This window comes from Martes martes, assembly GCF_963455335.1.
Source record: "Martes martes genome assembly, chromosome: 10".
NCBI classification, from domain to species: domain Eukaryota; kingdom Metazoa; phylum Chordata; class Mammalia; order Carnivora; family Mustelidae; genus Martes; species Martes martes.
Window position 1 is genome coordinate 96,174,261 of NC_137898.1, and position 16,794 is coordinate 96,191,054.

Sequence of the window (16,794 nt, forward strand, 5' to 3'; positions counted from 1 at the left end):
CTGACCTGAGCCGAACTCGTGTTGGATGCTTAAGGGCCTGAGCCACCTGGGCACCCCTGTTTGAATTTTTAAAAAATTATTATTATTGTGAGGGGCATATTTCCTTACAGGAGAGTAAACAGACCACTGAGGAGGACACCCAAGGAGGACCTGGCTTGGTTGACTAAAGGTGGGACAGTTTCTCACTGTTGGTCCTTTGGAAAGTCCCTTTAACTGGGCTTCAATGGGCTTCAGCTCCTTCAGGAGGCAAGACAGGCCCCTGCCCTCACCTCGGGCTTTTGTGGAAGTTCAAAAGGAAATGGGAGCTACTCTGTGCCTTGATCTACACCCTCTCGCAGCCCCTTTCTTCCCCATGTCCTGCGTGAAACCAGACAAGTGGGGTCCAGGGCTCCGATCAGACTCTTTTTATTGTCACTTTTACAAATGAGGTTCAGGTTGAGATAGAAAGGGAAGACCTGGTTCTCTAGCTTCTAAGCATCATTGCTGGGAGGGAAGAGACCCCCCCCTGCTCCTCTCAGCTCACCCCCATTTACCAGGGGGAGGGGCTCTCATGCGAGGCTCCCCGGCCCCGGGGACAAGCCCTTCCCTGTGGAACTCCTGACTGATATCCTCCTTGAGGGTCATCTTGGTTCCTAGAGAGAGAAAGAGGCTGGTTTGCAAGACCCTAGGCTGGGACAAGCAGGCTGTGGGAGGGGTCGGGCCTCCTCTCTTCCTTAGCCCTTCTCCTGAACCCACTCTCTGTGGAGCCCAGGCTCCTCTCAGTATGACCGTGTCTTCACCCTTTGTCACCTGTTCTCCAGGATCCTTCCCCCTTCAGTCACTGGGTCCCCTCCTTTTGACACCAGCTCAGAAAGCCTTTCTCTCTCTTCCTATTTTCCGTCACCCCTGGCTCACCCCACCTAGCCTTCTACTCCCATCGCTTGCACACCCCAGCCCTCACCTCTCCACGTTTCTGTCCCGGCCTTTGGCTCCGGCTCCGGCTCCGGCTCCGGCCAGGGCCCCGGGAGCCTCGAGAGCTGCTCGAGCCTCTGGAAGAGTTACTGCCCGCTGTGGAACAGGTGCTGGTGGCCTGGCCCCGGGACAGGAAGCCCGGTCGGCTGTAGGGGAGCCAGGCTTCTTCTGCACACAAGAGAGAAGGGCAACCGGACCCAGGCAGAGAACAGAATGTCACTGTTTGCCCACTGGGCCCCCCTGGCCTCAATCCCAGCTCTGAGAATTGCTGACGGCCGGCACGGGGCTCAGGCCATCCTGGGGGCTGAGGAGAAACAGCATGACCAGCACGTGGCCTTGACATAACGCATGCTCAGAAACCCATCAGGAACTCCCAGACAGAAAGAGCCTTGGGGAAGGACAGAACACCCAGCCCCACTCTTCCCTCATCTGGGCTGCAGTCCTGGGAAGTTATACAACTGGGGAACTTCAGGGGATTTTTCTCAGAGAGAGCTACAGAGATAAGTGTAGGTTTGGACCAAATGCATGAACCCAAAGGAAGGTGAGGGGTGAGATGGGTTGAAAATTTCAGAGCCCTTCGATGGCAGGGTCTATACTACACAATTAGCCTCTAGTGCCCCCTTCTGGTGTAGCAGTGACCCTCTGGCCTGCCCTGGCCCTCCTTACCATCCAAGTGGGGACCCCGCTGGGCCCCCGGGGGCCCAGCCTGCACCATTCTCCTCTCCCCACTGCGCTCCCGCTCCCGTTCCAAGGAGGACATGCTGCCTGCTGCTCTCAGCCCTAAGGCCCAGCTTGTCTCTTCCTCTGGTGGCGGCAAGGGTGGTGGGGGCAAGTCTGGGGAGAGACCGGCTTTCAGCAGACTCTCCCACCTCTCCTGACACCGATCTTTCTCCCACTCCTACTCCCTGGCACCAGGAGGCTGAGGCTGCGACTGAACGGCCCAAGATTTAGGTTCACCTGCTCCCTCCTCCAGCCCCCAGAGCTCACCCTTGGTTTCCTGCCTAGTCCCCCTACTGCCCCCATCTCTCATGGCCCATGGCACCCTCACCACCAGGACTGTGCTCCCGACGGTAGGGAACAGCCTTGGGTTTCCGGATTCGGACACGGGGCCCTTGAAGTGGAGGAGTCATCTCCCCAGGCACCTGCCAGGTTCTCCCTGTAGCATTAGCAGATGGGGAGAAGAGCAGGTATACGAGACAGGATCAGGAAAGGGGCTTGAGGGTGAAGAGGAAACAAGCTGGGGGGGGGGGCATGGGAAGGTAGGGGCAGACGGATCATGCTGCAGACTCACCCGGGGCACTGCTGGCTGTACTGGGGACAGGGCTGGGGCTGAGGTGATGGGAGACTGTGGTGCCAGCACCCAGGCCAACAGGCCTCCCTTCGTGGCTACTCAGAGTGGGCTGGGATACACTGAGAGGGGAACTTGGCCCAAGGGGCACCCTCCTGCAATGACATGAGGCTTCAGCATTTGTTCATTCAAGAAACTCTGAGTGCCTACTAGGTGCCAGGCACTGTGCTAGATACTCCAATGAATAAGGCACAGGCTGTCCCCCACAGAGCTCGAAAGCTAGGGAAGTATGAGGGGAGCCATGTTTTTGAAATGCCCCAAGAAGCTTGCCGAGCCGCTCCAATGGAGACACAGTCTGAAGGGAGTGAGAAACCTTGTCAGCCATCAAGTTCCTTCCCGAATCACACTTCTACCCTGACGCGGTCATGAGACCTCTGTATCCCAGATTCATCCATCCATCCATCCATCCAATCATCCACAGAATAGATATGCACCCAGGGCCTATAGTGTGCGAGGCACTATATACCTCCCTACCTGGGCATCTGGTGGAGATGGGGAATGTCAGTGGGAGGCTGGGGAGGGTCAGGAGGTGAGGGGGTAAGAGTGGCTGTGGACTGCTGTCCATAGGAAGATGTGGGAGAGGGGGCTTCCCCTTGGGATGGAGGGACCAAGCACACTCCACTGGAGCTGGGCTCTGCCGCATGGCTCTGCTCAGGCATTGGTGGGCACCACTCTTCTGGCTCTGAGCTGGGGGCAAAGAGGAAGGAGAGTAGCGATGACTGAGTAGTTTCCATACCTTCTACTCTGGTTGCCCTCTCCCCTCCTCTCCTAGCACCTCTGCCCTCCCCCCTGCCAGGGGCCCTTGGCCCTTCCCATCTGTCTAGGGCATATGCAACAGGGCACAGCCTTACCCGCCCTCCAGCTCCTCCTCAGGCCCCTCTAGGCAGCTCAGTTCAGAGGAAGGGGGAGGTGGTGGCAGGGCTTCTGGCCAGCTGAGAGAGGGCATCTGCACAGGTTTTCCCAGAAGCTTTACTTTGCCTCCCCTGGCTCCTGAGAAGGGTAGGATGGGGACAAACCGAGATAAGAGGCAGATGAGAAATGTCAGAAGAAAGTGCTGGGTTGGGTTCAAGAGGGGAAGGGTAGGGATATTCCCTGGGGATGCTCTGCTCAGAGCTAAAATGGGGGTGTTAGGGACTAAGTCATACCACTGTCCCCCTGGATCCATTCAGGAGGAGCATACTGGCTCCAGGTGCCTGGATCCCCTGAGGGATTTGGGGGGAAACCCCCATGGAAGGTCTGCAGCTCCTCCCCTGGTGGCTCAATGGTGCTGTAGACAGGACCCTCGGTAGGGGGGGCAGTGCCCCGGGCTGTCTGAGCCAGGTACAGGGAGATCCCTGCTTCTGAGGAGGAGAAAGAGGGAGGCCAGGGGGGGAGGCAAGGGGCAGGGTGCAGAGACAGAGAAATAGCGACAACAGGAGAATGGAGGGCAAAAGGAGATCCCACTGGATCAACTTCTTCCCCCACCTTCCCCCACCTTACCTCCCAAACCAGGGTAAAGGTTAGGCATGAGAGAAGTTCCCCCAACTCATATCCTCCCCAAGGACTGACCAACCTCAGGAAGACAGGCAATCCTCGGCTCCCTTCAGTGTGCCCCAGGAGGTGGAGAGGAGAGAAGGGTGTTGGGGGCCAGGTGTGCCACTGAGGGAATTAGAACTCCTCACCATTGTAATATCTGTCGTCTGGGTCAGGATTGCTGGGGCAGCAGCTCCCCCTGGGCTCCTGGGCTGAGGGGCTTCGAGATGGGTGGGGCCACGAGTCTGCTAGCCAAGGGTAGGGGGCGGGGCCAAGGCCCATGGGTGGCCTGAGGGAAAGCACGTGAACGCTGGGGACCCAGAGCCGGAACAGGCTAGCGAATTTAAGAGTAATCAGGAATTGTAGGACAGTAATGGTGAATTTGAGGGTGGCAGGTGGGAGACAGTCAGTGGCAGGGAGGCCTGAGGAGGAAGGAGAATGGTCACTTGATGGAGGGGGATTATCCTTGGAATATGGATTACAAGGATTACCTGGAACTGGCTCCAGAGAGGCCCTCTGAGTGTGGGAAGGACACTGGGAAGATGAGGGGGAGACTGGGTGAGAGAAGGGCCCGTACTTGGGGTCTGAACCCCACTGGAGCAGAGATAGCTTACCTGCAGGTGTGTAGGCAAAGGAGGCTTCCGAAAAGGAATCCATGGGAGAAAGAAGAGGGTAAATGGAGAAAGGGTCAGAAATACCCACATTCTTGTCCCCTTCTTGGCCACGGTCCCAATTCCTTCACTCAGCCTGTACCCCTGGACCAATTTCATAAGAATTTCTAGAAGTGGGACTCAACCATCAGTATTTTTCTAAAAAGCTCCCCAAGTTATTCCCATGTGTAGCCAAGGTTGGGAACTCCTGATCTAAGATACCTTAGAATCTCTCCAGACACGCCCCTTACCAGGGAGTAGCAGAAATCAAGTCGGCTCTTTTCAGCGGGCCCCGCCTTTCCACCCAGACCCTGCCTCATATTTTAATACTCGGCCCCTGGCCACGCCCCCTCCCACTAGGCCCCCGCCCCTCGGGAAAGAGCTCCCCGCCCCCTCCAGAATTGCCCCTTCTATACTGAGACTGACTGCAAAGCCCGCTCTCCTCTCGAGTCATTTTAGGGGAATATTTTATCCCTCTCCCAGACTCAGGTCCCACCCCTTCTAGGTCCTGCCACTTCCCCCCAGTCCCGTCCGCTCCCTGCACGACGGTGCCCTCTGCGCGTCCCTCTCGAGGGAGCCACCCCTCCCTCTGACCCCGCCCCCACTCCCCGAGCCGCGAGCTCCTCCCGTCCCGCTCTCGGGCCGGCCCGCCTCCCTCCCTGAGGGGCGGGATCTCTAGGCCCCGCCCATTCCAGGGCCCCCTTTCCGTTCCCCATCGCCCAAGTGAGCCCCTCCGCCTGCACCGCCCCCCAGGCGCCGCTCACCCGTGTAGTGACTGAGCTCCTTGCGCTGCCTCCGGCGCCGGTAAAGGACGGCGCAGAGCCCGAGCAGCAGCGCCCCGCAGGCGGCGCCGCTGCCCGCAAGGAAGGCAGGCTCCCGCAACACCCTCGCCAGCCGCTCCGCCAGCCCCGGGCCCACCTCCAGCCCAGGCTCCGATTCCGGCGGGGAAGCTGTGGGGGTCAGAGAGGTGAGGGGACCAGGAGCCTGGAAAGCCGGCAGCCAGGAAGGGGGGCCATCCCTGACCCCGTAGGCCCAGCTACGCCAGGAACCCCCGACTCCAATTCCCCAGCCCGGCGCGCCCACCCCTTCTCCGGACTCACGCAGCTGCACCGACACCGGGACACTGGCCACGCCCACGCCAGCGCCGGTGACCGCCGCGACCTGGGTCCGGTACAGAAGACCGGGCAGCAGTCCTCGGAGCACCGCGGAACGTGCCCAGCCTGCCGCGGACCGGTTGAGGTGGAAGCGGCTCTCATTGCCCAGGCACCAGATCTGGGGAGGCCGAGACCCGGGTTTAGAGTCTGAAAAGGGATCCTGGCCTCGCGTGGAAACTCGAAACTCTGAATAGTAGAGGGGGCTAGCCAGGCATCATTCAGCCTGGAGGGAACACTTTGAAACCTCTCTCCTCTTCCCAAACCACATCTCCAGCCCCAAAGTCTAGGTTCCCTCCTCCCTAATCCTAGCCCCTAGCTTCTCCCTCTCCCTCCCCTCCCCAGTCCCTTCCAAAACCTTGTACCTGGTATTCCTTGATGACCCCATTTTGCTGGGAAGGGAGTGGAGGTTCCCAGGACACCGTGACACTGCTGTTGCCTTCACCTCCCAAGACCACTGTTACTCCCTGAGGGGGACCACTGGGGGCTGTGCCCACCGTGGAGTATGGTGAGAAAGACAGTCATTGCCAGCTACGCCTCCTGCCCCAACCTTCCCACTCCCAGGTATCACCTCAGAAACTGAGATATCAGGTATCCTTTCTTCCCACAGCTCCCCTTGCTCTTGCCCTGCAAACTTCTGTCCTTCCCCACTCCCTTTTTCCTGTTGTCCATTCATCTGCTCTGTGCACCTCCTCCCTTACCTTCCTCAGGAATGCTCCTGGTCACAACGGGACTTTCAGTCCCCAGCCCCTCCTGGCCTTGTGCTTGCACCTTGATCTGAATTTGGGTCCCTGGCGGGAGTCCTCTCAGCACAGTACTTTGCTGGGTTGGGGACTGTAGGTCCAGTACAGTCCAGCTTCCCCCATCAGGACCTGCTACCCTCCAAGACACCCGGAAACCTTGCACCAGCTGGACTGGACCATCTACCTGTAGGAGACAAGACAAAGCACATAAGAAGGAGAAACAGGGACCACACAAGTCCTCTGGGCCCTGCCCCTCCTCCACTCACCCTGTCTTCCCCAGCCACTCACCTCCCACCCTTCCCGGACCCATTCTTGGAGGTCCCTATGGCCCTCATCCCTGCCCTTAACCTCATCCCTGTGCCACACTCACAGTCCAGGACACCTGCAAGGTCCGGGGCCCAAGGACTATGGGCTCCTGCGTGCGCACAGCCACTTCGGCCAGCCCCCGCTGTCCTCTCCATGGGTCCTCCACAGGCCTGGATGGGTTGCTGTCTAGTGACCAAAGAGCCCACTCAGCAGGGGCCACCAGGGACAGGGAGTGAGACTGAAAGTGTCCTTGTATCCTGCCTTACGCTGCCCCCACAGACTGGACTACTTAGCACCCCAGAGCACACCCCAGGATCAGGAGGGGGCTGGTCAGGGGAAGAGCTTCTAGAGGCGCACCTGGGTGTCCAGCTACTACGAACCTACTTTCTGCACTTTAGAGACCTCAGTTCCTCACCTCCAGCATGAAGATGAACCTGCCAAGGTCCCTTCTAGTCCTAATAAGGTACAGTATCTGTGGGTAAAAGGCTCAGAAGTGAGGGGCTGCCAAGATGACTGAATTTCCCCCTCTCCCCTCTTCTCTTGTTCCCTCCACGAGAGAGAGGCATGATCTATTCCAGGCTGGGCTACCAGGAGAGGCCTGGCACAGCAGAGAAGGGCTGCCATGCTGCCATAGTTTGAAGGGAGGGGTGATCTGCAGTGTTTTGTGTCATATGCCCGAGCTGGGGACTCTGACCTTACTCACCCTGGGTGCGCACAGGCTCAGAGACGGGGCTGGGCTCACTGAGGCCCCAGGCTCCCACAGCACGCACCAGGAACAGATAGATGGTGTTGGGCTGCAGACCACCGACCGTGTGCGTCTCCAGTTGCACGCCATCGGCCACTGTCCGCCATGTGTTGCCAGCTGCTTGGCTGCAACCAGGATGGGGTGACAGAGTTGTCTGAGCCAGGAACCCCCGACCTGTCTACTCCCTCTCATCTGTTTTCTATGACCCTCTCCTATCTCCCCATCTTGGGAGAGGGAACTGGCAAAACTCTTTCCACCATAGCCAAGACCATAAGGACACAAGCCAAGCTTTCCTCCCACCATAAGCCAAGCCAAGGACATAAGATTCTCTTCTGACTTCCCAGGTTGGCATGTAAAACTTTCTCCATACCTGAAGGCCTCTATCACATAAGAGGTGACTGTGGCCCCCGCCTGTGGGTTGGGCTCCCAGGTCAGGGTAATGCTGTTCTTGGTGATCTCAGTGACCACTGGCTGAGAGGGAGGCCCCGGAGGGGTACTGCGTTCGGTAGGGGGCTCTGGCGATACTCCCCAATCTTCTGCAGTGAGGAGATAATCTTTAAGTAGAAGGGTGGGAAAAGGATGCCCCCCCCCATGTAACCTGCCCCCTTGGCAGAGAAGCTGAGGAGCTGTGACCGTGGTGACAGTGGAGAAGGGAAAGAAGTGAACTAAACCCTACTCACATCAGCCTCCCAAGGGCATCACTTCCGTCCTCCTCCTCCCCACCATCGTGGCCATGGTATTTGGAAGCTTAAGCAGTGCTGGGGCCTGGGGAGGTACTGACTACTTTCAAAGCAGGTTTGGATGAAGGTGCAGGCAAAGCAAGGGGCCAGAGGCAAAACTCACCCCGCCTCTTAAGCCAGCTACTCCACGTGGCCTCCCCTGTGAAACTCTTGGCCACACAGCTGTAGAAACCCATGTCCGTCTCCTACAGGAGAGGGTAGAGAACTGGCAAACTGGAGATGGAGCACGGTGGGGTGAAGGGGGTTGAGGGGGGTTGTTCAGAAGCCTGGGGAAGGCATGATCCACTTTCCATGGCCTCAGAGAGCAGAGGAGTAGAGATGGTGGGAGTCCCAGCAGGTACTTACGAGAGGTGGGCATGTGGACTGTGTGACCATGCTCAGTTACTCAGGTCCCAGGGGGGAGACTCACCTGCACGCTGGCGATGTACAGGGTACCGTTGGCCATGAGGTTGAGCTGGAGGTCATCCCCCTGCAGCCACTGCCCATCCTTCTTCCACTGGACACTAGGTTGAGGGTTCCCAGTCACTCTGCATGGCAGCCACACAGAGGAGCCAAGTGCCAGCGTCTGATTGGCTGGTCCCTGGAGGATGATGGGAGGCAGCCCATCCAAGGAGGAGGCTGAGAGAGGAAGAACTTGGGCACCTCAGGAGAGGATCCCGGGTTCAGGCCACCAGCCCCTTGTCTTCCTTCTCTGTTCCTTCTCTCCTCCTCCCCCCAGAGATCGGAGGGGCTTCGATAACCATCTGGAGTCTCTGCCTGGGACCAGCCACCTATCAGTGGCTGCTGTAGTGGATTTCCAAACTTCAAGGTCATGTCTCAGGAAGGCGCCCCTCCCCTTGCAGACATATTATATAGAATCCAAGAAAAACAGATTATCTTGAAGCCATTTATTTCCTTCTAGGCCATGGGTCCAGGCCTATCTCCATGAGCACCTACCTCTTTTTACCTCCAATAGGGCCTTGGCCAGGATGCTGCCAGCCACACTAACAGCCTGACACACGTAGTAACCAGCATCCCCGCTCTGCACGGAGGTAATGTTGAGCTGGCCGCTGGGAGACACTGAGAAGCGCCCCTTGGGTTGAAGTGGCTGACTGGGGAAAAGCAGAACCTGGGGACAGAGCAAGGAACCAGGGTAGGGAATGAGCAGGCAGCCAGCAGAGAGAAAGATCCCTATTCCCATCAACCTCAGAATTCAGAGAATTCCTAAGGTTCTAGTTCCTACTCTGTCACCACCAGCCAGTTATATGACCTTGGGCCAACTAGTTAGATCTACTCACAAAAATGTGGAGATTTTATTAGATGATTTTTGGGGTGCACTTCCCAGCTTTGTGACTTACTCTTTGGGAAACTTTGAGCAAGCTCTTTAACCTTCCTGAACCCAGATTTCCCCAAATTTGGCTCTTGGGGGATAATTACAAGGATTAAATGAGTAATTGTGAAAATCTTTTAAAATATTATGTGATAAAAGTTTGTTTTCCCCTTCTTTCTGGTTCTATGTTATGTAGATACATGGAAGGTTGAGAAAGAGGTTTGGGTCACAGGTAAATGGCACCTTGCTGACCCCCGATGGATCGCTACTCCCACCCTCTACTACCATCAGCATTTTTACTCATTTAAGAATCTAATTAAAATACAGCAATCCCAGATGCTGGAGAAAATGTTGGAAAATTGTGGTGTGGATTGGGAATGAGGTAGTGGGAGAACTGGTTTTCCGTTGGGGTGGGATTAGTCAGACTTATTTGATTATACTGACCCTGTTTCCCAGTAGCAAAATTCCCTTCCCCTAGCGTTCAGTACTCATTTTGTAACTTCAGTGAATGTTCATTCCGCTTGTGTGTTGAGGAATTTGTTTGCACAGGGGGGTTACTGTGAGCTCCCCCTGGGGGAAGTCCCTTGGAAGTAGATGATAGAGTCCTGCTGTGCCCTGAACAGCTTTGTTAGAGTAAATACTTTTCAGAGCAGTTTATTAAAGCCCAGGCCTCAGGTATGGGCTGGATTTGCTACATCTTCAGGACAGCCTTGCTTAAAATAGAAGGATTCTCCAGGGAATTACCATACAGGACTGCTTCCTCCCACCTAAACATATTAACATCATTTCTTTTTAAAGTGTTCAATATGCTCCAGGCCTTTTATATTCATTATCTTATTTAAGCCTCCCAAATAACTTGCAAGGGTTTCTGGGAGGACCAAAGGTAAAACAGGACCTCCAGGAGAAGTCTGCAGCATGTAAAAGGAGGGGGGCTAAGACCCAGGGGAGAAGCTTGTGGGAAGGCCCACAGATCTGGCCACCTACTTGACTTCCCTCCTTTTGCCAGAAGATGGCAGGTGGGGGGTTTCCTTTGGTCTCACACTGGAAAGCCACGCTCTCACCAGGAGCTGCCATCTGGTCCTGGGGCTGGGTCACCAGCTGGGGTGGGACTGGGAAGGGGGAGGGGATAAAGGAACAGGGAGTCAGGCATTCAGAAGGGAGACTGAGGGACCAGGAGAGAGAGGGAAGCCCAAGCTTGGCTTAAGTGGGAGCCTATACCCATCTTTTGTTCAAGCTGGCTCAGCTTTCTCCTCCTTTCTCTTCTCCAAGTCTCAAGTGGCCCACCCATCTCTCCCACTCGGCCATTTCTCCCTCATTCTCCTCTTTACCCCATCCACCACGTTCCCGCATGTCATCCCTGCCTCTGGCAGTCCCAGGTGGGCCCTTACCGTGAACAGTGAGGGAGCCAGATGCTTCGGCCCGGCCCACGCTGTTCTCAGCCACACAGGTGTAGGTCCCCTCATCGTCAGCACTCACACGCCCGATCCGAAGGCTGTGGTCACTCCGGATCTCATACCTGCTCCACTCCCCACCCCCAGGCTGGGTTGGCCAGAGCTACAGACCCCTTTTCTCTCCCCCAGGACAGACACCACAATTGGGGTACATAAAGACAAAGTAGGCCTCAACAGGGACCTATCAAATGAGATGGGGACCAGATAGGGCAGGGGCCACAGTCTCCAGGAGACAGGTTTCTGTGTGTCGTCAAGTGAGATGGTGTCTGCCTTCCAGTTTTCTAGGGCAGGGTATGCTCTTGAGCTGCTTGGGTCTCCTTACAGGCAGGAGGAGAGGGATTCTCACCTGCCTGTGGGCAGTTCCCCATCCTCCTTGCGCCAGCGTAGACGGGGCGGGGGGTCCCCCTGCACCTCGCATAGGAAATCCACGGGGGCGTCTGCCAGGACCACCTGATTCACTGGTCTACGCAGGAACGAGGGTCGCTCTATGGAGCGGGAGTGAGTGAATCGCGGGGGGAGGGGGGTCTGCACGGCTTCTTACTACCCAGGCTGCACACCCCTGTAACCCCCAAACTCCCTGTGCCTACCCAGTACAACAAGTTCAGCGGCCCCACTCTCCCGTTCTCCCGCCATGTTGGAGGCCACACACACATACAGCCCTGCATCACTCTTGAGTGTATGTGACATCATCAGCTTCCCTCCACGGATCTGCAGAGTAATAACGGTAACTTTGGTCTTCGGTAGCCATCAAAGCAAATTTATTTATTTATTTCATCCTCCCAGTAAGCCAATGAAGATCAGAAAAATTGACCCACTTATCAGATAAGGAATCCTTGAGTGATCTGCCCGAGGGTGGTTGGGGGGGGGGGAAGGGGCCCTCAGGTCTATGTTTGTTCCAACGGCCCAACCTCCCTTCCACGAGTTCCTGGGGCCTCTTGCTCCCCACCTGTTTTTATTCCAAGTCCATCCTATCCATCCTTAACTTATCCCTCACTTAATAGCTGGCTCTCAGCCTCTGGTCCACTAATGCCAGGACCTTAAATCTCCTGAAATCTTATCATATCCAAGACATTACTCCTTGGCCCTCCAAAACCCTTAGATTCACTCTTTCCTCCTTTGGGACATGCCGGGACCCTTACCTTATAGCCCCACCCACCAAGACGACCTTGGCCCCGGCCCTGGCCCTCCCCCGCCCCTCCCCATCAGATCCTTAGCCCTGGCACCACGCCTCGCCTCACCGTGATCCTCCCCTCCTCCTCCTTGAGTCTTGTACTGTCCTTCTTCCAGGACACGGAAGGCTCTGGGTGGCCACGGGGGGGCACGCATTCCATTACCGCCGGCTCCCCCACTGCCACCTCCACGTTTCCAGGAGACTGCCGGAAATCATCACGGAGGACTGTAGAGAGAGAGAGACAGGGACAGAGACAAAGAGAGAATGAGAATGACCGACCAGGGGAATAAATGAACAACTGGGTTAGAACACAAGGGAAGTGTTTTGGGGAGGGGTGTATCACCACAGACCCGAACTCTTCCCCAGGTGCAAAAATACTCAGGCCAGCGCGTGGACGTTAGACACCTAGGGTCACGGTCCCAAAAGAAGATGCTGAAGGAGCTGAGATTGGGGCTGGTTCCTGATCGGATTACCTGGGGCCCTCCGCGTCTGCTGGGAAGCAACCAGAAGACAGTGCGCCTCTCACCTGCCACTTCCAGCGAGGCATTTCTACTGGCCGCTGCCCCCAAGTAGTTGCGCGCCACACAAGTGTAGACACCCTCGTCGGGGCGCGCGCGGCGCCCGTGCACGATGCGCGGGAAGAAGAGGGCGCCGCTGGGCAGCAGCAGGCGGTGCGCGCGCGGGTCCTCGCGCGCAGTGGCCACTCGCGCCCCATTCTTGTACCACTCGATGTTGGGCCGGGGTCGGCCCTCGGCGCGGCAGGGCAGCGTGGCCGGCTCGCCTCGGGAGACCAACAGATCTGGCGGCTGCTCCACGATGCGCGGCATCGCGTCCTCCGGCTCGACCCTTGACGCTGAGGGCAGGGGGTTGGCACAGCATTTCGACCCGGAAATTAGGGAGAGGTTCCAGAGAGAAAGACAACCTTGTCTGCCCACCCCCCTGTCCCCCTTCCCTCTGAAGGGGTCCTCTGGGCAGACGGGTACCTCCACATTCTTGGGCTGGAAAAGATATGCCTACAGATAGGGAGATCAGTAGAAGAATCAGGACACAAACTCCTAGGCTGGCTTTCTAGGCTGCCTAAAAACACCAGCCTTCTCTCTCAAGGATAAGTGGAGAGTGACTGGGCCTTGTCTGGGCAAGTAGACCACTCCTCTAGTCCAGGGGTAGTCAGTCTCCCACACCGACTGGTTTGCAGATTGTCCTCACTCCCTGAAGCAGGACACCAGAGCCAACACGTGGTCCTTGGCCTCCACATGGTGGTGGGCCAGCCTGGGGTCTCTTAGGAAAGGTGAGAAGAGAGTGATCTGACTAGAGTCAGGGTCTAGGAGAGGTTCTTAACCTGGAGTCCGTGAATGGACATAGAGCTCTTCTTTGTCTTTTTTTTTGTTGTTTATTTATTTATTTTATTAAGTAAACTCTATGTTCAACGTTGGACTCGAACTCATGACTCAGAGATCAAGAGTCGCAGGCTCTGCCGACTGAGCCAGCCAGGTACCCCTCTTACTGACTCCCAGAGGATCATGCTTGGAGAAACCCGTAAAGTCTCAGGAACTGAATGAAAATGGTAGCAAAATGCTAATAACGCTCCTTTTCTAAGACGTGCGGAGTTGTCAACAGATTCTTCTACAGGCTGATGTAGCAGAGAAAGGCTAAGAATCAGTAACTAAGAAGGGGACTCCTTTCCTGAATCACTAACTAGGAAGGGGACTCCATTCCTTCTTTTGTTTCATCGAATCGGTTCACCCGCACGTTATGCTCCTGGCTCTCACTTGGCCTGCAGACTCCTGCGGGCTTCATCTTCCGCAGTTGCTTTAAGATCTAGGATCCTCGAGCTCGTTAGGTTCAGACACTCCCACTTCATCACAAGTGGATTTGTAACCCGCGGCGGCCAGTAGGCGCCGCTGCTGCCTCGCATAATTTGGCGTCCTCAACTACCCAGGACTACCCCCACTCCTGTTTTGTACCTTACCCTACCCGCCCCCCCCCCGCGCCACTCCCACTCTGTTCCAAAACCCCCCCGGGACCTTGAGCTCCAGGCGTCGGTGTGGGGTTGGGTTTCATTGCCCCACCCCTACTCTTAGAAGTTCTACGGAGACGAAGCTGGAAGGGGTTGCCCCCTGCCGACAAGGTCCAGGCAGAGTTAAACTGGCTAGGACAAGATCAGTTTCCCTCTCACTTAGGGAAGGGAGTAATTTTCTCGATTTCTTTCCTTCCAAATGGAAATCTGCTTCTCAGCGGTCTCTTCTACAGCATCCCACCCAGTCCCAGTTTAGGCAGAGCCCCATGCTGAGCCACCGTAGAGTAGCTAAGAGCTCAGGGATTGTCCTGGAACTAAGTAGGGCTAGGATCTCAGATTTGACACTTCCTAGCTATACAGACTTGGCAAATTATGGAGCTTCTCTGAGTCTGTTTATTTTGAATATGGGAGTGGTGATAGGGTTGTCATAACACTATAATGAATGTAAGCGCTTGGGGGAAGGTTCAATAAATATGGTAATTCCCTGATTATTTAGGGGCTCTTCCTCCCTAGCCCACCGTACCTAATCAGATTCTATCAGGCCCTAATATTCATTTCTCCCCCATCGCATAACCTTAGGGTGGACTGGAAATAGGTTTGTTATTGCTAAGCTTTATGCTGCTTTTGTGACCACTGGAGTACTTTTCATCTTCTCTGAATTTGTTTCCTCGGCTGCAAAATGTGGCCATCAATAACTTACCTACAGATCTCCTTACATTTTCAAGTGGAGATGAGACAGTGCATGGTGACAACACTATTAGACCGCTGGGAGTGCAGAGGTGTGTCTGTGCTGTCTGGGAGAAGGGCTCTGCCCCTAACCTCCTGGAAACCTGAAGGGGGGCCAGGAATTCGGAGAATTCCAGCTCACTTCCCACCTTCTTGGGCCCTGCTGCCTCGTACATACCACACCCTTCTGGTCGGCCCTTTCCCCCTAATTCCTGTAGACACAGCTGCAGGCGCCCTTTCCCTGGAATTTCCTCCCTGTCATTCCCCGTCTCAGGAGATGCTCCGACGGCAGCTAATGAATAGCTAATGATCATGCTAATGAAGCTCTGGGGCTCCTCCCTCAGCACCTGGAGTACCACCCACACAAACACATGCACATTGCCCATGTCTCCTTTTTCGTCGTCTTCGAGTTTCCAGGACCGTGCTGCCCCTAGATTGTAGTGGGTGGATGTCAAGGGATGGGGAGGAACCAGGGGAAATCCTGGGCAAAGGTGTCCGGGAAAGCGGGAATTTCCGACGCGGCCGGCAGGGGGCGCGATCGGGCGTCTTCCCCAGACTCCAAGCGGCCAACTCGGGCCACCTCCCCGCAGCGCTAGGGGAGCGCGCGCTGTCTCAGTCATTTATTAATCACCGTAATTAGCGGTAACGACCTCGCCGCCGGCACAGCCCGCCCGCCGCAGTCCTGCCGGGTGGGCCGGCTGTGAGTTCCACCTCTGAGCTGCAAACTTCTAAGTTTCCCTAAACCGCCCTCCGCTTTTGTCGCCCTCTGTAGCAAACACATCCAACATTTCAGCTTCCTCGCCCAAGTCCTAAGTGAGTTCTTGGAAAACTTTGGGGGCGAGAAGGAAAACCTGCTAGCTGGGTGGGTCACCGAGTGGCCCCGGCCCGCCGACGACCGTGTGCCCTCTTCTGCCCTCCCTGCCCTGGGTGCTGGCCTCTCTTAGCTCGGTATTGCCCAACACCAGCCACAGTTCTCCTCACTTGGGGTGGCCGCGGGGGTCGGTTGCGCAGATGGAGAGCAACGGACTTGACAGCCATCTCCTCCCAAGCCCTGGATCTCCCGCCGATACCCCCACTCAGGGGCTCCAAGCCCCAAATTCCCCCTTGGTCCTCACCCCCTCCCCCGAGGAGGCGCTTGGGACGCTCCGCTTGGTCCCAGATCTTGAGGCAGGGGCGCTTTGGCCTCCCCCTCCACGCCGCCTTCCCGTCTTACCCCATCCCTTGATCCGACGTCCCCACGGGGCAGGGTCTTACCATTGAAAGAAGGATCGCCGGGGGGCAGCAGGCTGTGGTTGAACGCCGCCACCGAGGAGTTGAGGCCGAAGAGCAGGTCGCTGGAGTTGGAGATCTCCCCCGCCAGCGAGTCCGCGAACAAGTTCATCTGAAGCAGTGTTTTGAGCAGGTAGCGCAGCATGGCGCGACCCAACTGGGACCGGGGCGGGGGGCTCGGGGCCCAGCCCCTGGGTCTGAGACCCGCGGGCCGGGAGCCGTAAGCCCCTCCACAGCCTCTGCGCGCTGCCCCAGCCACGGTGCCGCTCTCCTGCCGGCGCGCCTGGGTACGGTGCGTGCCTCCGCGTGCCCTCCTCCTTTCCTCGTCCTTCTCTCCACCCCCCAGTGCCGCGGTCCCCCGGGAGCTGGGCGGGCGGAAAGCAGGTGCCACGCCGATCACGGCGTAATTAAGGGATTAATCCGCCTCCCTCCACCCTCCCATCCCCACCCCGATGGCCACTAGCAGGGCCAGGGACTAGAGTCGCGTAGCGCGCGAGTTGAGTCCCCGCCCCGCGCCCCGTGTCCCCGGTCGGGGTTTTGGACACCGCAGCAGTTTCCCTCCTTTCTCAAAGCAGCCAAGATGAGGGATGAGGCTCCGTCTGACTCTGCCCTTCTGACTGACTTTAAAACAGGATTCCCATCTCTCTTTTACCCGCCCTTAGGCTAAGACCGAGAACGTTCCTCCACCTCTCAAAGCCCTGGTTT

General features: G+C 56.8%; 1 protein-coding gene across 1 annotated transcript; it reads right to left on the minus strand.

Moving 5' to 3' along the window:
• Nucleotides 1–907: 907 nt before the first annotated feature.
• Nucleotides 908–16,234, minus strand: ROBO3 (roundabout guidance receptor 3; the record flags this gene model as incomplete). The annotated part of the gene is made up of 27 exons (XM_080816380.1): nt 908–1,119; nt 1,618–1,785; nt 2,000–2,107; nt 2,243–2,394; nt 2,774–2,986; nt 3,151–3,289; nt 3,445–3,639; nt 3,961–4,100; nt 4,303–4,345; nt 4,426–4,449; nt 5,226–5,411; nt 5,562–5,733; nt 5,978–6,099; nt 6,314–6,539; nt 6,726–6,847; nt 7,365–7,531; nt 7,777–7,942; nt 8,250–8,331; nt 8,556–8,764; nt 9,083–9,254; nt 10,440–10,564; nt 10,844–10,971; nt 11,253–11,391; nt 11,494–11,614; nt 12,145–12,302; nt 12,604–12,930; nt 16,075–16,234. 27 exons carry the CDS (start codon nt 16,232–16,234, stop codon nt 908–910), a joined length of 4,176 nt encoding a protein of 1,391 aa, XP_080672506.1.
• Between the last annotated feature and the right edge of the window lie 560 nt (nt 16,235–16,794).